Below are 24,025 nucleotides of genomic sequence, written 5' to 3' on the forward strand. Positions count from 1 at the left end.
GAAGTGGACAAAACAACCAATAGTCTTTTTATTGCCATTGTGCATGAACTTTGACACTGCAGGTTACACAAGGAGTATCATGTAGTGAGTTGATGAACACTCTGACCTGCCAGTGATGTGCTCTGGTCACTCTCAGTGCTGGTTTTGTATCAGTTGATGGCTTTAGCAACAAACTACTTGCTGATCCAGCCCCCATGCTCAAAACCAAAGGAATGCAAGATGAGACGCTTGCGTCAAAAAACGAACAACATCCGGGAGGACAACACTTTTTTTTTTTTTTCCTATTATTGCACACATCTAGTTTACCAATGTCGAGTATATGTGGGACATTGGGAAAGCCATAGCTCTTGGTAAGGTGCTGAAATGTTTTAAGAAACCACAACATTGCATTGAGCCTCTTTAAAAGCCACATATATACAAAATATGAATGGAGCGTCAATGCAGGGATTCCACAAGCACACCAGATATCAAAATAAACATGGGTTATGCTTCACTCTTGCAAATGAAGGCTGTGTTTCATTTACACTTGGGCATGGCGATGCTCATTTAATAGCCTAGAGGATACATGAGATGTTCAGGTTTTGTTGCTTGGTGGTAGCATCAGGGTGCCTACAACACTCGGTAACAACAGACAGTGAGAGGGAGGCAGGCCAGTGTGATCCTTTTATCTGTGCATCAAACACATGAAGGCGCGACTGTATCTGCAACCAAACATCTCTTAGTACTGTAGCTAGTCTCTTAAAGCGATCAAATCAAAAGGCTGAGAGATATTTTAGGAATGAATCATCATGTGTCTATTTATGTCTTGGATGCTAAAATCTCATGGAATGAGTTTAATGGAATAGAAATTATCTGAATTATCAAAACAGTCTAAGTTTAGATATGCAGACTGGAGTCAAAAGTTGTGCAAACATTCATCTTGTATGGCTATAGTTCATTTATAGCTTGTGCAAACCGTGTGGCTTCTGTTGCCTAGAACTGGGTATCCAACCTTAATACTTTCCGTGTACTGGCCGAAAGGCGCTACTGTGTTCTGTAGCACTAATTATGTAAAGGTGTCCTGAAAACTGGCGTAAAATAATAACTTATAGTATTGTTCTGGTTTAAAGCTGCATTGATTGTTTGTTTTTTTTTCCTTTTTTTTTTTACTACATGAGCTTCGTTTCCACCAAACAGTTTGGTCATGTTCAGTTCATTACACATTAGAACAGTTATTTTTGCGTTTCCATTGTCAAAAGTTGAGTGTGATGCCAACAGATCCGTAACATTCTGACCTGTGTTTTCATTACCCCTCTGTTGATGTACCTAGCCCACTGAACTGATGCTTCAAGGTAGAGCTACAAATACTGCAGTCCATTGATTGGTCATGAGAAAATCGTACCTCTTGGTCTACAAGAACTCAAAGCACATACCTGCTATTTTTAAATATCCCATTGATTGCAAAAGAGACTGTAAATCGTTGATGCGCAACCCTGTTCCATGCATGATCAGCTAAGTGTAGACATTCCTCTGCATCATCGTAAAAGAGAAAAGACAACGAGAGCTGGATGGAGCAGTGACGCTAACAACCTCACCTAATTCTGTCTTCAGTGGAAACGCCAATCTAGGGTTGATGCACAAGCATACGTCCTTATGGGTTAAATACCAAAAGTATTTGGTGGAAACACGGCTTTAGTGGCAGCAGAACAGGCTTAAAGACAACTGCTTATTCGCATCCAGCAGACACAGAGCAACATTAGCATTCTCAGAAACTCCCAAGAAAGGATTTGTGGCTGATAATTTTCGACTCTCCATACAACGTTTTGTGGTTGGCAGATAGTATACAGAGTTTGTGGGCCATAAAAACAAAACAATAAGCTAAAATAGGCTAAAAAGAACCCCATTGAACTGAGAGCTGCAGAGTTGGATGAAATACTCATCATTACAAGTGATCCCTTTCTCATACACACAGCAATTTTTAGCATTTCGAATATAAAGATATAGAGTAGTACAGCTTTAAAATATTATATTGCCAATTGAGGCCTGGTTGCATTTTTTTGGGCAAAATTCTTGTGCAAGCAACTGATTGTATTGAGACAACTTTAAACATTTGAGAGTTTTTGCATTTGTATCAAGAGTAAAGGTGGTGAAATAAGTTTTGTTGTTGTTGGTGTTGTAGGTACTGAAGCCATGTTCCACTGTGCTCAGAGGTCATTAATAAATGAAAAAAATACGGTAATAGAACGGCCATTCAAGTCGGGGCTCCGCAGCGTGCACAGTGAATGCTAAGCAGAATTACCTGTTCATCAATTTTACTTTTATGTAATGTTTGTGTTGTGCTATAATAACTTTAAAGTGGCATTTCCATTTCCATTCAGGTGATTTGTGTTTGATAGGAGTCTTTGCGAGCATGAAGCAGCCTACTAGCCTACTCCTCCTGCCTGTTAGCTACCTACATTAATAAAATAGCATGTAGCCTACTGTAATATCTAAAAATAAGCACAAGGTTTTCCATGGGAGGAGGGGTGTCTGTGAATGGTGTTGTTGACATACCACATGCTTCTGATGTTTAGGGGCTAGCCAAGCAAACGTGAGTTTCCTGCCGGCATCCATATTTTCCAAGTTTAGATGCACTGGAACACATTAAGATCAGAAGTCGGAAAAACCAAAACAGAATTATAGACTTATCCGACTTGCAATGAAACGCAGCATTAAACTGAATATATTTAAAAAGAAAAATCTCAGACAATACCCAGTCCTGCTGTTCCCCTAGCTGTTAGCCATTTCAGTCAAGAAAATGCCACATCTGTGTATACTTTGTTAGCACTTGTACCTGATTCCTGTCTTCATTTGAGGCTTACAGTTTTCATTCAAAATTTAAACTCCCACTTGATGAGGGGATTATTTTAGATTAAATTTGTGAGACTGTCTGAAATCAAAATTTAGCGTTGCAATGGAGGCACTCCATATTCTACAATATATTTTAAAATTAGGCTAGTGGACTGTGGCTACATTTTCTAACAAGGCCAGTGTGTTAGCTCTCATCCATTTAAACTGGATTTTTTTTTAAGTGACAGCCTAATGGATAGTATAACATGGTGGCTAGTGCTAAACTTGTGCTACTGTTTTGTATGACTATATCCCTTTTAAAAGAGAAAATTAAACATTTTTCCTTTTGCAATTGACAATTTTGAATTCATAAGCATTAAATTTTACACTTTTCAATGCAACACACTCAAAGGCTACACTCTCAATTCATGTGATGTTACATGGTGTTGGCACACATTTCATTGATATTGCTGTATAACAGTTAGTTTGCTAATTTTAAGACTACTTGTGCTACTGTTACATTTTGTGCAATGTTTTAAAGCAACGACGCATCAAACAGACGTCAAAGAACTAGTGGTGTCAAAGGCCGACTGTTGTGTTGCCTGTGTCTTATCGAGGAAGCTGCGCTTCAATACGACTCAGAAACTACAGCCAACCGCCAACTAGCATGTACATTATGTGTGAGAGTACATAACCCTCCATACCAGCAGGTGGCAGTAGTCTATATTTGTCATTCAAAAAGGGGAACTGGAAGATCAACCGGATGGATTCAAGATGCTAGTTAGCAAATTAGCACATGGCAACACAACCTGATGTTGAAAGAGCAAATGCTATTTACTGTCTTCTATCTACTTGCAAGAAATAACACAATTACAAAGCGTTTGCCCTAAAGAGCTCAATGGCTTAAAAAAATCTTACCTAATATCACAGGTTTGTTTCGATTTCTATCTCTTTTGACTTAAGGTTTTTGTTTGCCTCCCTTACTTTTTCTTCTCGTGCACAGAGCTAAACTTCAAATCAGAGAGATTTCACTCAACGACATCCTGCAGTGGATCAGACACCAATTTAGCCAAAAAACAGTCAACTAGTGCCAACAGTGGCGGCACAGACTAGAGAGACAAATGCTCCGACCTTCGACAGTTGGGCGATAGTGGGCCCGGTGTGTCAGGGCCGTTTAGACCTCAATATTCGGTTTGCTTTCCAATTGATTATTTGTTAGTCCTTCAAACTGAAATTCTTTTTAAGCAGTCAATAAATCTGCCAGTCCAGTTTTATTAGCTAATATCTTATAAACAGGAAGAAATGTTGGCTGATAGATCACTAGATGGGAAATGTTCTGCTTGGTACGTATCTTGGTCAGATTTCTTTAACAATCCAACTTAAAGAGGCTGTTTTAAGCAGTGGTTCCAAACTGCTAGGTGGCGGTTCAAAAGTGGGTTGCGGGTCTATTTTGAATGGACCGCAGGTGACTTGTGTCAAGTTTGTGACATTTTATGTGGAAGTACAGTTAATTTCCGCCACAGAAATTTTATTTTGAAGTGGTGTTTCTGTTTCTTCTTTCAACAGGTTTTATTTCTGTGTGTTCTCAGCCAAAGTGAGTAAAGTAAATAAAACTGAATATGTGGTCATTTTTAATGTGAGGTCCTTAAACCAATGACTAAGTAGATATCTGGAGCCCATGACGGGACTAGTTAGGAACCACTGCTTTAAATAATTTGGTTTAATTTGGTGAAAATATGATTGTTTTGAGTACCAAATACTGATAATAGCATCAGAACTCCTATATCACTCTGGCTCTTGTCTTGATAAACTCAGATTAAACTGCACAAGAAAACGTCTTCTTTGGCTACGAAAACTGAGGTTTAACTCATAAGATTTCTATCTCAGAAAAATGTTTGCACAACTGTACCTCCAATCCGCAGCTCTTTATATCCAAATGCTGCGGTTTGATTGTTTCTTCACATGACGGTACTGCAGAATCGTCCACTTCTGGTCCACTGTCAACAGGAGCTCAGGAGAGCCAATCACATACCATGTGCAGGCTTAAATATCAGACAGCCACCATGCGTCCTCAAAGTCTCTGTCCGGCATGCCTCCATCAACACACACACAGCCATTAATGCCGTCAGTCACAGTGTGTGTGGTCCATACAGTTTCCCACCACCAGTCGGAGAACCGTAAGGGGACGCCAACGACTTCAACCCTCTGCAGCGAGTTATCACAAGTCTAGTCTCAGACTGGACTCTGGAACACAAAGGAATGATTTGTCTGGGAATGAGAGAAACCAGGAATAAATGACAGTGAATCTGTTCTGCTTTGTCAAGCTGCAGATATTTGTATGGACATACATTCCAAATTACCTGAGTATAGACTCTGATTGTGAAATACCTGAAGCGAGGCCAGATGCAGACACTGTGCAACCAATTTGAGGCCATTTTGTAGTTTTTTTCTCGTTGCCCAAATTATTTTCTCATTGCATTTTCTTTTTAGACAGGGTTTAACAATGTAACCTGGATCGTGTAAACATAATCCTGAATAGTACAGCTGTTTTTCCTGTTAGGTACATAACACAGCAATACACAGTTTTGGATTTTTTTAAACAAGCATTTTTCTTTTCATAGAGATATATGTGTATATATATGTTTAGAGAGCTTATTCATACTGTGAATGTTGAAACAGAACACAACACATAATTTAATCAGAAATATACTACCAGTTTAAAATGCATGCCCCTCCCCCCATCCATCGTGCTCCATTCTTCCCTCCGATGCCTGCATATGATAACCTTTAACCATAAGGTCCTTCCCTGCCAACAACAGCTCAGACATTATGCAGGACAGAATATTAAGGTGGCGAGTCTTTGTGGTGGCGGTGGTGGTTAATCGGGACATTGTTGCTACGTCATGCAGAGATAGAAGGGGGGTGGAGGGGGTCAGCACAGAGAGACGGAGGCTCCCCTGGCAGAGCAGAGGGAGGTGTTGGTTGGACAGTCAGTGGTGATGGTCGGTGGTCGCTAGTGTGGATCCCGGAGTCAGAGGCCAGCTCTGCTCAGGTCTAGCTGATGGCCGGGCTGTCTGTCTGGGGGTCTGCAGTCTCTGAGGGCGAGCCAGGCTCCTCTGGGGGGTCGTCTGTGCTGGTGCTCGTGGAGACCTGAGTGGGGGCTCCGTAGAGCGATGTTGCCCCCTGAGGCTCTGAGCTGGAGGCCGCTTCGTCTTCCTCGGGCTCCAGGGCCGGGGCGAGGGGCAGGGAGCCTGGGAGTTTGACGGGGCAGAACGCCGAGCCCGTTGGGATGAAGTTGACCTTGTTTTTGTCGGGGCAGGAGAAAAGGGGGACTGACGCTGATGTGGACTGCCTGGAGCTGCAGAGAAATATACGCAGTGTCAGTGGGGATCAGACAATCCTGGGGCAGCAGGGAAGCGTTTAAATTCAGCACAAGTATCAAACAGTCTATACCTCATCTCCTCAAAAGCTTTAATCTTCTCACAGCCCTCTGGCGGCTCTCGCTTGAACATGTAACTGTTGTTGGGTTTGGGAGAGGAGGCAAACTTGGGCAGTGGTGAGCTGCTTCCACTGTCTGTGAACACAGAGATACAAGGTAGAAACTGGCCCCAGGGCAAGCAACACTGGCAGAGTTTTTTTTTAAGCGTTGCTGAATCTTTTAAGTCCACCATTCATCTGTCTCACGGAGTAGATGTGCTTATTAAATGTAACAATCCACACTGATTTCAATTCCAAACACTCACCCACATCTCTTTTATTTCTACTCTGGGGTACTTAGGGAAAGATCTCCACAGGCATGCTGTTAACTTAGCAATTTTTACAATGATTAATCAAGACCTACAGATTCCCTATGAGCTTTCTGGCTTCAAGGTGAGAGTTAGAGGTCAACAGATTTATCGGTTTTGCTGATTAATTGGTGCCTATAGATGTTTCACAAATTATCATTATTGCTAGAATATGGTGCAGTAATGGCCAATGGGTGCACGGCCTCAACAAACCATGGAGGGCTGTACATTACTGACCACAACTGAAGTGGGGAGAGTTATGTTAAACTGAGCAAAAAGGAGCTGATTAGTGGTTAGAGCTCCAGAGAAAGCAGCTCCCTTGTACTTCAGTGTTCTGATCATCATTTTAACACATATTTACAGGATTTTTTTTGGCTGGACCGCAACAATGAGTCCAGCCCTGGACAAAAGTGTGCAGGTCCGCGAATGAATGGATGCAGTCACTTCTCGTTTAAAGTTAAAAGGCCTCCAGTGTTTCATACACATACATATACATGTCCAGCCATATACTAGGTTTTGACCAAGAGAAAGTATTTTGAGTATTTTGAAAACACTAAATTATTCTACTTTAACATATCTTGTCAGAACTCATATTATACTTTTTTAGCCTTGTCAGATACTAATTACAAAATACTTAGACATAATCGAAATATTTATGTATATATGTCAAATACAAGTGATAGAAATACTCTCTGATCATTGTTTTGCAAGGAGGCTCCATAAACCAAGTCAAGCTTGTGTACCTGAGAATTTCACAACAAAGCCTGACTGTCCATGAGAAGTATAAGACGCAGAGGAGAAGTATTGCTGGAAATAATAATACTCATTAGTCGGACGCATTCATTGTTGGTTTGGTCTACACATGTATCCCAGCTAATGAAACAGCTGCGGTAAAGTAGCAGCAGATTATTCAACATACTGTACGGTAAAAAAAAAAAAAAAAAAAGAGTATAAAATGTAAAAATAAGCATATTCAGTCTGACTTTAATTTAAGTTAAAGCATCCGTTTTTTAAAATTGAGTTTACAAGGATCCACCAGAAACAAGTAGTTATGACTAGACCGGTATAACAACTTAAAGCCAGAGACCCATTAGGTCAATGCTTCAACAGCTGTCTGATGTTTTTTACCTTTATCCCTGTCGTACAGTAGATCCTCTGTGGAGTAAGGACTGCCGTCATGTGATCCTGGTGGGCAGGCAGGCGAGGGGCAGGGCGACAGGCTGGAGCAGCTGCTGGACCGGCCGGGGGCTGATGGAGTCTGGGTGTCCACGCTGCGGGTGCTGCTGCTGCGCTGCTGAGGAGGGAAGGGTGCCCGCCGCCCATCAGGAACCTCCAGGGACTGCAGAGTTCAACGAGAGACAGACAGCAGGGAGGAAGGACAGAATACTAATCAGAGCTGGGGCTAAGTGAGTCAAAACCTGAGTTAGATCAACATACTCTGGGTTGAGAAACATCCCTGTATGGATTAAAATGACAGAGAGCCCCACCTTGAGCTCTTCTTTCTCTCCGTTGTCTTTGATGAAAACCTTCTCCAGCTCATGGTTGATGCCCTCCATACTGCTGGGCACCCTGGAGATGGAAGGTTTTGGCACTGTGATGTTGGACAGCGGCATCTGGGCCGACTTCGACATGGAAAACTGCTACAGAACACACACCGTGTTTGGTTAAAAAACTAGAATTACAGCAACACTGTTGTACGCCTTCGCGTACCAGTCAAGTTTCAACCATGTCTGTGAAAACATGGATGCTTCACACACATCTTCCCCCAGCAACAAAGACAATCTATACAGTCAGCACTGTTTCAAGGTAGACAACAAAGTTGTCACTCGTTGAGTTTTCAAACTAAAGTGCCATTCTGTTTCTGAGATATGAGATAATGGCCAGAAAGGTGCTTTTGACCTTTTGGCTATATAATGTCATCACTTCACAATTTCATCCTATTCGACATCTGTGTAAAATTGTCATAATCAGTCTATAAATTCTTGAGTTATGGCCAAAAACACGTTTTGTGAGGTCACAGTGACTTTGACCTTTGACCACCAAATTCTAATCGGTTTAAAGTTGAGTCCAAATAGACTTTTGTGCCAGATTTGAAGAGATTCCCCCAAGGTGTTATTTACATATGGCATTCACAAGAATATGACGAACACAAGGTGATAGTGACCTTGACCTTGGACTGCCAAAGTCTAACCCAGCGATACTCAACTTAAAGGCCCTTGAGCCAAATCTGGCCACAGATGGGGTACTGGGTGCCCCCCCAAAAAATTCACAATAACAATAAAGTGATTCACACTAGGAATTGTCTTTGTACATAAAAAAAGTGCCAGTGAAGGATCCCCCTGACAGAGGTTCTACCTAAGCCCCTAATGTCCTAAAATCCTAAACACATCCTAAAATCCTACAAATGTCCTAAAATCCTAGAAACATCTGCTGTAACAGGCCCCTGGCCTCCAGTCATTTTGCAGAAGTGGCCCCCAAGCAAAGCAAGTTGAGTATCCCTGGTCAAACATGTTCATTCTTGACTCAAAGTGGACATTTGTGCTAGTTTTGAAGGAATTCTTCTTAAGTGTTATTGAGATAACACGTTCACAAGAATGGGATGAACGTACAAAAGGGCAACCCGAAAACATAATGCCTCCGGCCTCGGCTATCACCGGCACAGAAGCATAAAATGTGAGTCAACCTTTCCACCCAGCCAAGGCTTCTTGAATACGAACTGCTTGCAAAGCTGATGTAATGTCAGAGGTTGTGTTTACAAAAGTACATATTATGCCTGTCTGTGCTGGTGACTAGAGACTAAAGTCTGGGGAGACATTGCAAAGAAGGGGAATTTATAAAAACCTTCTACATACAGATAAAATTCTTTTACCCCCATAGGTGTATTGTGCAATGTTTTCAAATCAGTGAATATGAATTACACTGATGTCAGACCTACCACCTTGAGAACAATTATAAAGATTTTCGTGAGCAGTGCACTACCTGAACTTGGCTGGCTGTGGAGGTGTGGTTGGTAGTGCTGGTGTGAGCGGTGTAGGTGATGGTGTTGTACTGCAGGGGGGACAGTCGGTCCTTGTCTTTACTGTGGCGTCCTCCTTGTTTACTGCGGTGGAGCTGATGCCGAAGCTTTGCGATCTGCTGAAATCAAACAGGAGAGCAGAAGAAAGCAACGGAAACAGAAGACAGGAAAGAGACACAGGCATTAAGCATCTAGGTACCCAGAAAGTTAGTTGATAAATAACAATAATTAAAGGTTTCCTGGACGGTCAGACTTTGTTTTGTTTGCAGTGATGTCTCTGTGGGATCTCTGCAACTACAGCAGCAGCTACTGCTTTGAGTAAAGAGAATATTAACTGACTAGTTTTTTCCCACTAAGAGTGTAATGACAGTGGTTCGTGTAAAAACCAAAATAAAGTGAAAATGGCCATGAATTGGATAAGTCTCCTCTAAGGTAAACAGTACCAACACTACAAACAAGACCTGGGACCTCTGAGAACTTTTATTCATTTTATATTATTATTTTTATACATTTTTTGTATTTGCTTGATGAGCAGCACCAGGTTTTGGTTTTCTTGAATGTATGACATGACACCGGAGCAAACTTCATACGATGATGTGTCAGGTGTTTAAAAGCCCTGAGAAAAGCTAGCCAGTTTGTGATGTTTTATAAAAGAAAAAACAAAAATAATTCCACAAAAATAAATAAATGAACCACTCCAACCTAAATCGTAATAGACATGCAGCACCACAACTAACAGCATTAATAATGTCACTTTCCCAGCAATTATGACATGCAATGCAACAACTGATAATGTTAATAGTTATATTTGTTTGACAAGCTATAATGTCTGCTTTGCGGTGTTGTCCTGGCTATCATTTTCCTTTTTCTCCACTGTCTAATAAATTAAGATTCTCAATAGAAAGCAGCAGATAAAGCTACAAAATGGAGATGCATTCTATAGACCCAATACAAGTCCACCAGATGTCACTGTTTCCAGTGCAGCAAGTAGAAACGACACACACATCACCTGCACTGAGAGTTATTCTTTGTGATCTGAGTAGAATTTCAGGTTAAGACACAGAATAAATGTAGTACACTGATTACCTGCAAGCTCTTGCTCTTGCATGACAAAAATACTTAGATTACTATTAGGTGCAAGACTCCTCTCCTCTCTTTCCTCCCTTTAGAATAAGACACGCCCACTGATATCATCATGGTTTGCACTTCAGGTCAAGGCAGCCCCCGCTATTTTTTGGTTGCAGCTGGGATCCAACTTTTTGAGTTCTGAACCAATTTATTTTTGGTCAAAATGCTTCGAACAGTTGAAAATAAACGGAACAGAACACGTTTCATGTTGCTGGAGACGGGGTTGCAGAGAGAGATGAAGGAACTCCCAGTTCTCCGCTGTACACCAGTACTCCAGGACATGTCCATACATGTTCCCTCACACAGTTGAGACACTGTCCTTCTTTACTGTAGAAACAGAACACATGCAGTACTAATCAATGCAGGCTCTGTCTCAAAAGGCTGTTATGTGATCCCTATATTTAGACCATTGAAACAGTTACACTGTGCAGCCCTTTAAGTTTTTGTTTCCATCTCAGCCTGCCATGCACTTGTCAGGTATTCCACAACAGACAGTGGGGTGAGTCTTTTAGAGCTCTGACATTAAAAAAAAAAAGTTTAAGTTAGTACACCAACTAAAACACACCTACTCTGGCATACTATCATGTAGATATAGGCAGAATAAGACAGATGATTACACACTTTAACGTCCCTGCTAACATTTTTGTGGTTCTTTAAAACAGCTGCACTGCTCAGGTCTGCCCTCTCTCCACTTCCTCCTTGTAGCTTGTCTATTGACATCTGTGGAATCTATGTCAGCGCTGCTCCTCTGCAGCTCTGTAACTAAGTAACGTGCCCCTGCACACATTAGTGAGGGCTGAGCCGTCATCCGGCCGGCCCTTTTTGTTCCCTTTGCTGCAGGAGGCGGAGAGGAGCCAGCTGGGACTTGGCTGACCATAAATTGCAGCGGGTTATGGCCATTGCAAAGAGGGGAAGTGGGTAGTTAAAGAATGAGATAGCGTTATCTGCCACCTCCCTGCTGCTGCTGAGTATCAGCAGGGAAGAGCTGAGAGGGGCTGATAGTGCCATGCTGGGTGCAGCTTCATAGGATGTGTCTGTCGCTGCTGTAAACCATCAGCACCATAAAGACACATGTACCAAACCAGTGATGTCACACAGGAGATCATACAGTCTAAAGAAAATGTCAATAATACAGAAACTGCATGTCATTCACTACTAGTACACTAGATAGTGAATACACGTGACACATACACTGTTACTTATGCTGCATATAAAACCTTTTGGGGTTTATATGCATCAAGATTTTCAAGATTGATCAAGATTTTTTGGGCTCATCACAGATCACTGATTGCTGGAATATCAGCCAATATTGATCACGGGGTCCATTTTAGGCCTACTATTTATTATGTTGCATCATTTATTTAACTATTCATAACAACATTTTATATTAAGAATTAAAATTAATAAGAAAGTATCATAAATTGGCAGCTGTTTATGTATTGTCAGGAAACATTACACTCCCTCTTACTTAAACCACTTAAACTTAAACTTAAACCAAAGCTGCCTATACTGGGTTACTGGTAGCACCTTAGAGCCAAAGAAACACAGCTTTCCTGCGGAATAAAAGAAATGAAATTTTATATAAAAATTTGAATCAAAGCTAAATGTGCACAACACACCAAGTTGCAACATTAAATTGTACATAGGCAAGTATTGTTGACTTTATCAGCTATTTCTTTTACTAATCATTGTCCTGCATTAGTCTTTTCTTTGTCAAAGAAAACCATAACTATATTAGTGGGCTACAGTTTTAATCAATAAAACCCCTGACATTTTGTTGGTTTTAGTGTTAATATATAGATAATTAGTCCAGCCAAAACCAATATTTTTTACATTTGACAAAGAAAATAAATATCTAATTCATTTGAATGATTGCATGGTAAGCCAGCGTTAATGTGAAGTGACGGAGATAATATTGTTTATTAAGTGAATAAAAGAGGGCCCAAAATAGACCCCTGTGGGACCTTTAGGTACACATGATTTGGCATTCACATATGATTTTATCATATCATTACCTAATGAAAAACACAGGCTGAATCATAATTTGCCCCTGCAGGTTTACATTGTACATCCACCCACAAATTAATGACACTTGCGACATTGGACGACACGTGAGCACACACACGCACACATGCATGCACGCACGCACACGCAATATCTGCCAATAAGCATTGATTCAACAATGCAATGCATGCATGCTATCAGTCAGAACACCCTCATTCAGTGTGGTTCATACCCTCACTGATTAACCAGAGAACTGCAGGACGACACCAGGTTTCATGATCAAAGAATTTTTTTTGTATGGCATCAAAATGTCTGTCGTTACGTGCACACTCTCTGGCTCTTGCTAATCCACAAAGTAGTACTTATGAACAAGCTGTATTTGGTAGATCTATTTTCTAATCAAGATCTATGAAAAACAAAAATCACACCCACCCACCATTGCTGCCACAGTAAAAATGTCATCCCACAACTGAGACACAGTGAATGTCATCACATCATCAACAACGCCGCCAAGAGATGAGAACATGGATAAAAAAAACAAGTAGTGCTACCTACTCTATGCTAAGACTTCCAAAGACAAAGCCCTAGTGATAAGTTAACAGTTTAAGGGGATTTTCAATGGGGCAAACAAGGTAAAAACTGACCTTTCAGTATAAGAAAATAATATTTCAAAGCAGGGCTTTTTAAAGTCCAGGGAGCCCTCATACAAATTCGAGACAACTACTTTCCTATGTTTAGATGTTGCTTTGAATTAGGCAAGTTATGCTCTGACTTTGCGCGACTCCTTGAGTGTTTTTTATTCTAGATTTGTTTACATTTTCGTCAAATTGGAAGCATCAGGACTATGCTATATTAACTATTAACAATTCCTGTTTGGAATGTACCCATGACTGTTCAGACAATTATCACCTTATTAGTTAGACATTGAAGGCACTGTGTTACATCTAATCCAACATTACATTAGTTTTAATTTACATTAGAAGGGCCCTTCAATTTCTGCAATGCGGAGAAGGGCATATGCATGTGTACATATGGCTCATGTTGTTCATCAAACAAAGGGTTTGGCCTAAGTGTGCTTGTAGTTAGTGTCATACCTCTTTAAGCTGGTCGGCGCTGCCCCAGGATGCAGAGCGCTGGTGGGTGCTCCTCTTCTCTCTCGTTTCCTCACTCCAACATCCAGGAGTCTGAAAAGAACATTACACCTGCACATTACTATTAGCAAACCTGGATCTGGGCTTGTTAAAGCTAGTTTTTAATCACTGATTATTGAAGGATTAATTTGATTTATTACAATTTGGATTTTATTTTTGCAGTTACCATCAATCCAATAAATTATAATCACATTGTACTATCTGTAATGTAGTTTGTTTAGGTTGATGACTGGTGGATTATGAAACTAAGCAGGCAGATGTATGAGGGGAAGACATCCCTGTCTGTACAAACATCTGTCAAACAGCAGTGCCACACATGCAGACTCTCACAATGATGCCTTTGTATCACTTCAATCGTTAATAACAAACTGTAAGCTCAGAGCAAAGAGGTCATCTGTCTTTTGAAGCCCCACAGATGCGTAGGAGGTAAATGTCACACAACCTGGAAGAGACAGGATGTATAGACCAGTGTGTGTGGGGACATCTGAGGTTGAACAGCATGAGAGGATCACAGTGCAGGAAGGTGTGGGCACGAATAAGGTCAAGAATGACACAGTACATTACAGCTATGGCATAAGAAAGGCTCTAGACTGCGACCGTGATGGCAGTGTGTGAGTTCAAATTTCATGTGGTCGAGGTCATGCAAGTGCATGATGCGGATTGAAGTCGCTACTAAGAGTGACAAACTGAGTGAAAACTGACTCATATAAATGGGTCTAACGTGGGTTAAATGTGCAACGGCAGGTCCACATTAACATTAAATACACGCATCTTCTTTGCTCATCTCTTTTCTCTGTCATGCTTCCATCTCTTTAGGAGGCAGGATACAGCACATATGGGAAAAGAGGTGTTGGGGTTGTGCTTACCTGTGTGGATTTATCTTTCATACAAGATGGGTAGTGCACATGTGGGTCACGAGGCCACTGCCCAGTGAGGTAGGGCCCAGTAATGGCACCCAGGGAGGAAGTCCGCCAAATGGCCCCCAAGCTCCGGACCTGCTGGGATTTTGTTCTTTCAGCTGCACAGATAAAAAGACAAGACAAAGGCCAAGATATATTAGCTTAATGCAATAATATCACTAATAGTGACAGAGAATTATCACTTAAATCAGCAGCCCTATGTTTTTTTGGGGAGTTTTTTAGTAATCCGCTGTGAGGGTCCAAGGTCAGAGGGATGTCATACTGTATGTTGTAAAGCCCTCCAAGGCTATTTATGATTTGTATGTATTTATGTATATGATTTGTGTTATTGGACTTTATAGATCAAACTGACATTGAAATTGAATTGAAATTACTGTTTGTACAGTCTTTCTGGGGCATGCTTTGTGACTGGGGACAATGAACTTTGACTTAATAAATTTTTACAGCACTTTGGGTTGCCTCTGGGTATGAAATGTGCTATAAGAATAAATTTGCCTTGCCTTGCTTTTTTTGGCCCATAATTTTGCTGTGGTACATTTCAAGCAGGCCAAAAAGATCTGATAACCTCCCAATACACTACCTGCTCAAAAATGAAGCCAACATAAAAGTGCCCAAAACTGCAGTTCCTCAAACGGCCTCTTCAGATTAGGTCTAGAAGGGAAACCTTCCCTGTAGACACCCATGTTAAAATGCCCAATTTTACAGCAGAAATAAACATGTTTACAGCCTGGTACGAAAAAACGGTTTTGGAGTCTATAGATAATTTAAACGTTCATGACAACTGTACAGAGGTGAATTTAAAAAAAAAAAAAAAAACTTACCCCTTAACATTTTATTAAGGCTTAAAGTTATGCAGACCAAAAAAAATGTAAAATACTGTCCTTGGCTTCTCAGTCAGATCCACCTGTTGCTCTCCCACAGCTTCAACCTCTCGTTCAAATATAGCCACATCTGGCTCCAAAAAAAAAACCAAGATAGCATTGGCCAAAATGCCAAACTCAAGGCTTCAAAATGGGAGTCCACAATCCAATGGGTGAAGACACAGCATTTACGTCCATTATTTCCTACAGTCTATGTCTGTTGCCAGCCATCTCTGAGTTACAAATACATACAGAGAATCATTAAGCTCCAACAACTACCAAACCCTTACATTAACATAAGTAGTTCAAGTCTGTCAGTATTCTCCTCTGAAACATGCTATTTGGTAAACATGTTTTATTATAGCCCAAAATTCACATTCTGAGGGCAGGAGGATAATGATAACATCTAAGCATGCTCACACATGATGCCTCATCTGGCCAGTGCTCCTGTAGTCACCTAGTGTATTGGCTTCTGTTCCAACAGCAGAGAAGCCAATTAAACAAGGTAGAGGGCTAGGTCACTTTCTATAAATCCACAGGATTACAGGTACACTCAAGGGACTAAATTAGACTTGGCTGTGATCTTCCATATATGTTAAGTAGCTCAACACGGTAGCTCCTATTTAGAAGAACTTTTCTAAATCAGTACTTTAGTGGATCTACTACAGCTATCTAGCACAGAGCACCACAACCTCCACAGACATAATATTGTCTTAATTATTCAAGCACAGGAACTTTTATTAAAAATAGGCTGAGTATTTAGTGCTATAAATAATATTTTTCTGCCAATAATCATAATACCACTTGCAGGCAGTTGATTTCTTATATTTTGTAATCAAGTTGTAAATCATCCCTTGTTACACAGGCTGTAGGGTCACACATTTCAGGAAAAGGTACAGTGGCATCAAGGGAATACAAAGTGGCTAAGACATTGGTTAGCTAGTTAATCATTCTAGTTAAACTAATCATAGAGACAGATCAACTCACTGAGCTCAGGATCTCATTTTAAAAGGAGGGCTGTGCACAGGAAAACAAATATCTAGGCACTAAGTTATTTGAATAATTGCATGGTACAGCAACTCTAATGTGAAATGACAGAGGGCCCAAAGCAGACCCTTGCGAGACACCTTTAGTAACTTCAGCGCCAAAGTGTGTCCAAAGTGCAAGTGTCAAAAATGCGCATATACATAGACATAGATACCTGGGTGTTATAATACCTAAGGTATTAACAAAGGGTTAACATAGACTTCACATAGATAGTATGACAGTTGCTTTATGCAGTTTAAATACACGTGCCGCTGCTGCAGCAAGGACACAGCCTTTTGTACACAGGGTGCGCGCTCCACCAGGTGAGCTACTGGGGCACCGCATTTTTTTAATACATTTGATAAAATAATTTTCCATTCTGTTCTCACAATTTTATTCAAGTGCTTTTTTCAAAGACCAAGTGAAAAAATGTCTGATTTTCAAGGTATTCCAGCACTTAAATGTCTGAGTGCCAAATTCAAGTGCTTCAAGCAAGTACTGCAAGTACCTGCATGATCCCTGGGTATTATATTTGTCATTCAAAAGCCACACATTATTAATCAAGCACTTCCAAGGCATTTGCTGATTAACAAACTGTTCACGCTTTTCTAATTTTACTCAGGTTAGACATTTCTGCCGCCAACCAGCTGCATATGCCAATGTGAATCATGTGCAACCATTTTATCAGTTGTATAGCACAGCACGAGATTCTGAATAACTAACACAAAGAATGTATTTCACTAAATGTTTGACCTGTTTTAGGAATTTTTGTTTTAGGATTTTTATTTTTCCAGGAATTTTATGACATTGACATTTGACCTACAAAAAGTAGTATGTTACTGATTTTGACAAAAGTCTGAAAAAGGTGCCTAATTTCAGTATTCTGTGAAACATTAGAAAAAAAGTTTATCATCCTATGCAAATACTGTCAGTGTTGACCAGGACAACACCACAGTATTTCCAGTGAATCAGTAGAGCCACAGGCCTTGTGTGATTTATGCAACCACAGTGTGTAAGTGTTGTGTTAGTTACAGTTGCTCAGTCAGGACTCTGGGCTCATTCTTACATTTGGGTGATGCTGAAAACCTTTTTGGAATAACAAGGTCGTCCAGCATGACTTTGAGTCATATGACCATCTCAAACCGCAGAGAAACACTCCCACCAGGGGCTCATACATTATTCAAAAGGCTATATTTAAAAGGACCATTTCACAGGTTTTGCACCTCATTTCTATACACAGAATGTATCACTTTATGTCATATAATTTTACACTGTCTTGCACTTGTTTTCTCACCCCAATGCAATGAATGGCAGGTAACGGTTTATTGTAAGGTCGGTCGAGTAAAATTAAAGCATACACATAGTACATCCACAATATGCACACACACACAAAAAAATCATCTCTCTCCTTGTTTAGCCATCTCCTCATAGGTAATATTGTTGTGGATTTTATAGTTTCTGTATTACAATGTCATCATGACACATAAGCACAAGTCAAGATAAAGTCTGCTCATAACAGCAATTAAAACAGCGAAATTTCACAAAAATAAATTCCCGGAATCACAGATTTGCTTGCAGAGGCTGATTAATTTAACACAACTCTTTCATGTCCAGCTCAAATTTATTACAATTTGACAAGCAAATATGCACTATTGCCACAAAAGAAAGGCCCAGCTAGACTAGGGCAGCAATGACTGATGCAACAACTAGTTGTTTATTCGCCTGAGAGATATCTTTTTTCCCACAGTAATAATGATAAACACTTGTCAAAAACATCTCATACACAACCAGTAAAGGGTTAGGCAATCTAATGTAGGCGAGAACCATGTGGTGGTAGGTAAAATAACCGAGTCCTCGATTGGCTCTGAGAGGCTGTACCAATGAGCCGCTGTCTGATTGTACTAAACCTGAGCAGGCTTGTCTGAGCTGAGTTACTGTTTGACTGCAGTAAACAATGCAACAGGTTTCTTGGATGGAAAGCAAAAGTCTTTTTGACCTACCTTAAATTATGTTTATTTAATAAGGCATAATCTAGTTAACGATTGCTCAAACAAAAATAATAGTAGCATAGGTCATTTAGAGAATAATTACATACTTAAATATAATATAATATAATATAATATAAACATAATTACATACTTGCTCTGCTATCAAATACATCTAGTGGTGAAAATATCATGTAAATGTACAGCATAGCTGCTAAAACCACAGAGGAGGAATTAGTTGAAAAAAAATACACAGTGTCAACTTGTGTTGAGTTAGATTGTTGACCGGGCAACTAATTGACTACTCTGAGAAACACCTATAGTAGAATATGCCTGTTGCCTTGTGCCTTTGACCGAATCATAGCCGTGCTAATATTCAGTATTACAGCGCTCTCTCATTTGATAGTACGTAATTTACTAATTTATGTGTGGCCACATGGGGGCAGTAGTGACGCTGTAAACACATCTGACATATTATTGACTTATAAAGTTGTTATCACTAACAGTAACATGTAAGCTAACAGTTGCCTTTTCCAGCCCACACAGAGCAACATTATGTACAAAGTTGTGTCAAACTTTGGCATCAATTAGGTGAGATACTTAAAAAAAAATTACAACCGTTGCTGCAGTTACTGTCAGCAGAAAGCAGCACGCACTGAGATTTGCTACTGCAGTACTCACAGTGCTGCAAGTCGCCGGAGGACACAAAGTGGTCGCCGGATTTGTGTATAAAGAAGGACAACATGCAAACTCTCCATAAATTAAGCCAAAACATCTCATTCGCCCCCTGGTGGCTGGCTGCACTAAAAGTCATAAACACCACCTGCTTCATATTAGCTTATGGGGCAGGGGCAAAATTAGTAGTTCTTATCACCCTGATGTATGTTCAAGTGTTTGTTTTTCCCGATGATTTTCGATTAATTTCTTATTTGACACTATAAAGGGGTGTGACATCATGATTGACAGCTGTTTGTGTCAACTGGTGTGCTCATGATCGATGCTGCTGTGCGCGACTGGGTCACATGGGTGTATGGGCGGAAAACTTGATACAGCGGCTCCACTTTCTGATCACTACTGTGCAGACTGTGGCTCCAAAAGCACAAGATGGTAGCATCCATATCAGGGATGGTTTTGGCTAGATGTTTTTACAGAGGCAGAAAGTGAAGACACATTGTCCATCTTTAGATACAGTATATGAACTATACGGTACAAAATATCTGGTTCTTTAACACTTAAATGCTCAGCTATGTTTACTAGCTAATCACTAACTTTGTCTGTCTGCTGTTTGATGCTGTGCCACTAGTGTACAGTGGGTTTATCTGAGCTTTTTAGCTGAAAGCTGCTGCCTGCAGCTGCTGGAAACAAAGTTGATGATGCAGTTTGTGGGCTGTAAAACCAAAACATTGAGCTAAATGGGGCTTAAACACTCCGCAAAGTTGAGGGGGAAAATTCTCTGCGGGTTTATTGCGACTACGTTCAACTTTACCATTAAACATAGTCATATCAAATTTTAAAAAGACTTAAAATATTGATTATTGCTAGGCATTGGCGGTATCATGCTGTTATAGTAAACCAGAGTATTTAGAAATCCTGACAGTGTGATTTTAAATACTGTCCAAAATATGTACCCTCATCCTTCTGTTAGCGTCATACTGGAGAGGTTGTATTAAAGATGTTTTGCATGCTGTGCACATATCGTACCCTGGTGGTTATGCCCATGCCATGTTGCATGTGTGAGCAGTGTGTGTTCACATTGGCAGCGTTTGTTGTTGTGGCACTGATACAGAGCTGCCAACTGTTATAACTACTGTATTTTCTCAATTAAAAGCATATAACTCCACTCATTTATGAAGCTGTACAATCTACTGCATTGTCAACAACACAGTCCTGCAAATGTTTCATGGTAAGATGCCATGTGGCAACAACTGAAGGGATTCTGTCGACGGAAATGTTATCAGAGGGCTTTTATTTTGAGACAGAAACAGGAGTAAAACAGATACATTTGAATGTCATCGAAGCTGTAGTAAAAGGTGGTATAAAGTTAATAGAATTATGAAAAGACCATTTTTAAAGTCTATTTTTGCTGATAACCGTGCAAATCATGCAGGAAAAAAAAATCGGCAAGACTGTTTCTTTGCCTGAGCAGTGATGCCCACGACATCAGCGGCGCACACTGATACTGTCATATACTGTATACACCGCTGACATTCCAGGAAGGTATGAAGTTATGAAAAAATAGATACCACCCAGCCTAATTACTGCAACTTTAATTTTGTATTGACATGCTTAAAATACTAGTGGCTACTGACCACAAGAATATCTAAATCGCTTAAAATGTGCATAGCAGCATGAACAGGAATGTTATGAAGTAATGTCAGCTCATCCATGCATCTATCTAATATGTCAGACGGTGATGGCACAGGCAGCCTTCGGCAAGCTATCTCTGTGTGTTTATTGGCTGTTGGCAGTTGTCCAAAACACCATGCTAAGTGCCACCCTGGCTTGATTCATGCCCCACCTTGGCCACCCCAATCAAACTGCCCTGGACACGCCACTGCTACCAGCAATGATATCTAAGTGTGGACGGATGCAAATTCAAGTCCTCATAATAGCCGGTAATATCTTCATCCTGAACAGATCTAAAACACTGGAGCTAAATGCTCCACACAAACATGTGTGGTAATGTAGTAGTAGCCATGACACATGCAATATGCTGGCTGGACCAACGTTAATAATTAAATAATTTGATACATTTGCAAAGACACAGTATTCCTCCTTGTAGACACATGTATAATCTCGTTCGTTCATGTATCTTTACAAGTATGCATGTAGTTGCAGAGGCTGGCCTGCTTGCCCAGAGGGCTCTGTTTATGTCTCACAGACTGCTAGGCCCCAATGTTGCCATAGAAGCCACAGAGCTACCAGCTGACGACATTTTTTTTTTTTCCATTTCAATGATGGCAAACAACCTAAATGTAACAAATCCATAATAACCTTTCCGTGTTTATAACAGATTCTGAATATCTGGCTAATCATCCATGAAATGTTGAGCTGTGAGCCCTGTTTATCTTCGACAGAGTAACTGCATCATCACCACACAGGCATCCATATCCTCACATATTTACCTCATCGTGGCAGAGATAATGCCATTATAATGTCATAAAAACCACATTAATCCGTTTAAATCGCAATTGTCGCGCACTAGAATAATATACCAAAACAGAATAAGCTATGCTGTGCTAAAAAAAATATTACTTATAATATAATAGAAATAGGAACATGGTGGCGAAATGGAAATATATATTATTTTCAATATCGTGTACGTGTTGTGTACAACCTCGATGTTTATAACGTCAGCTACAAGATCCCTGATGTACTATGACCCAATTAAAAAGCTAGCGAACTAGCCTAGCATCTCGCCCCGAAATGGATAGTTAAATCGTATCAACTGAGAGAACGGCTCGCTACACTGAATCTTGCTATGGAAAACTTGAGAATTGTAGCTGGTCTGGGTTATTGGGAAAGTTATACAATCATTGAATCAATCTCTCAGCCTTAATGTGAATGATTACAGCCCACTTTACAATTCGGCGTGTATTTTATTTGGAAAACGGCGCTAATTTGAATTACAGTGTAATATTTTGAGCTGCTTCCCTTACCATTTGTACTAGCTTCTCTTACCAAAACACAACGTGGCGCCTGACGGCAGATGGTAGGGTTTTTAGTTAAAGTTGACATTATATTTAAATGTAACGTTGGATATTGAACTATGCCGATGCCGAATAGAAGAGTAGCGTATATTTGTTCGGAGACGTATTTGATTTTGAATTCTAAATACACGTATGGTGTTCACTTATCACCAAAAACGTGAGATTGGCAGTTTTTCTAAGGTAGTTTGGCGTGACGGTCGCTACAAAACGACACTTAGCTTAAGTTAGCACAAGGCTATCTGAACGATGATGGGTGCGTTAAAGACACAGTTAATTCACTTTAAAGGACGAAATTACCTTTGGAGACAGGCGATTGGGGAGAGCGGTCTGGTGAGCTCCTGCTGTCCGGCGGTGAATGTCTCTGCCTGGGGACCAGCCTGCCGTCCGAGCCGCTTCCACCCGGGTTGGCGGGACTGGAGCAACGGGACGTCGTCGGTCCTGTGTTGCTCCCGGCTACTGAGAAGGAGCAGGAAGCGGAGCGGGTTGGGCTGAGCTGATTTCCACGCAGAAGCTGGTACGGCACCGTGGCGCGGATAGGCTGCAACCGGACCGTGGTGGTGTTGTTGCTACAGGAGGAACAGGAGGCTGTCGGGGAGCCGCTGTGTTTAACCCGCTGCTGGGATGAGCTGGCTGCTGCTGGTGATGCTGACATGATCAGCCACGTTTAGTAGATAAAGTTGTTTATGTAACAAGAGTGGCAAAAGTATAATGTCCTGTTAAACAGCTCACAACCTAACTTTACTGTTGTGTTTTCCAGCACGCGACCTATGCATTGTAAACAAACTTTTCCAGCTGCAAACGTTTCTGAAGTGAATTCACGACGTCATGTCGCAGTCTTCACTTTACATTTCTGTACAGCTACAGACTACAACTACAATGCTCTTCTTCCCTGTGTGAGTAGGCCTACAAACACAAACAACCAACTGCACTGTTAACTAACTTCCAGCCTCAAAATTGTCATTACCGCGTTACTTCGTGACATTAGTCAATGTTGTCGGCCTCACAACTACCTTAACACAATTTCCAAGACAGCAGTTGTCAGTTTGCACAACTTCTGAAAGAAGAGGTTGGATCATGGGTGGAGCCAAATCACTACGACTACTTTCTGATTGGTGCTGGACTACTTCCTGGATATGTCAATGGGTTGTTGATTGGATGTATGGAGGCTTTAACCAATGTAAACGTGCAGCAAGTTAACCAGAAGTTATTTCAGGCTCTGCTATTGGTTGGTGACTGCTGCATAAAGGCCATGAGGTGAATATATATCATGTGCATAATCCTAATGATCGTTTAAACAGCTTATAATATTTTGCAAAATTTCAATAACATGTAAAGGTAATATTTGAGGTGTATGGTAGCAGGTGACTTTTTTTCCTCGTTTTATAGGATTTACAAGACATTCTCTGACTTAAAAAAAAATCCAATGTCATTTGATACCTGAGGAATTTGGATTTCTTTTTTTTTTTTTTAAAACTCCAACAAATTAAACCTTCGAAACTTGAGCAATTTGGCCAGACTTCTGTCAAAAACATGGGAAGAAAGCAATGAGCAACAAAGAAGAAACGACCCAAAACTTTGCAAGAAATTAGTAAAAACTAGTTAAATGTCGTCAGTCTTAAGTCAGATCCCATG

At 40.6% G+C, this 24,025-nt stretch overlaps 1 protein-coding gene across 4 annotated transcripts; it reads right to left on the reverse strand.

Annotated features, from left to right (window-relative positions):
• Positions 1 to 4: 4 nt before the first annotated feature.
• glcci1a (glucocorticoid induced 1a) lies at positions 5 to 23,463 on the reverse strand. Of its 4 annotated transcripts, none has more exons than XM_042506081.2 (8): positions 22,691 to 23,463; positions 14,759 to 14,910; positions 13,836 to 13,925; positions 9,573 to 9,728; positions 8,081 to 8,230; positions 7,722 to 7,932; positions 6,262 to 6,382; positions 5 to 6,166 (listed from the first exon to the last, which is right to left on the reverse strand). In XM_042506081.2, the coding sequence occupies exons 1-8, from the start codon at positions 23,043 to 23,045 to the stop codon at positions 5,863 to 5,865; spliced, it is 1,539 nt and encodes a 512-aa protein (XP_042362015.1). In that variant the 5' UTR covers positions 23,046 to 23,463; the 3' UTR covers positions 5 to 5,862. The 4 variants fall into 4 exon arrangements, with proteins under 4 accessions (XP_042362015.1, XP_042362017.1, XP_042362013.1 ...); XM_042506083.2 differs by having other exon boundaries at positions 9,573 to 9,725; positions 22,691 to 23,461; XM_042506079.2 differs by having other exon boundaries at positions 8,081 to 8,233; positions 22,691 to 23,461.
• Between the last annotated feature and the right edge of the window lie 562 nt (positions 23,464 to 24,025).

The sequence above is a fragment of the Plectropomus leopardus genome, chromosome 17, assembly GCF_026936395.1.
Source record: "Plectropomus leopardus strain MGB_pleo_1.0 chromosome 17, ASM2693639v1, whole genome shotgun sequence".
Lineage (NCBI taxonomy): Eukaryota > Metazoa > Chordata > Actinopteri > Perciformes > Serranidae > Plectropomus > Plectropomus leopardus.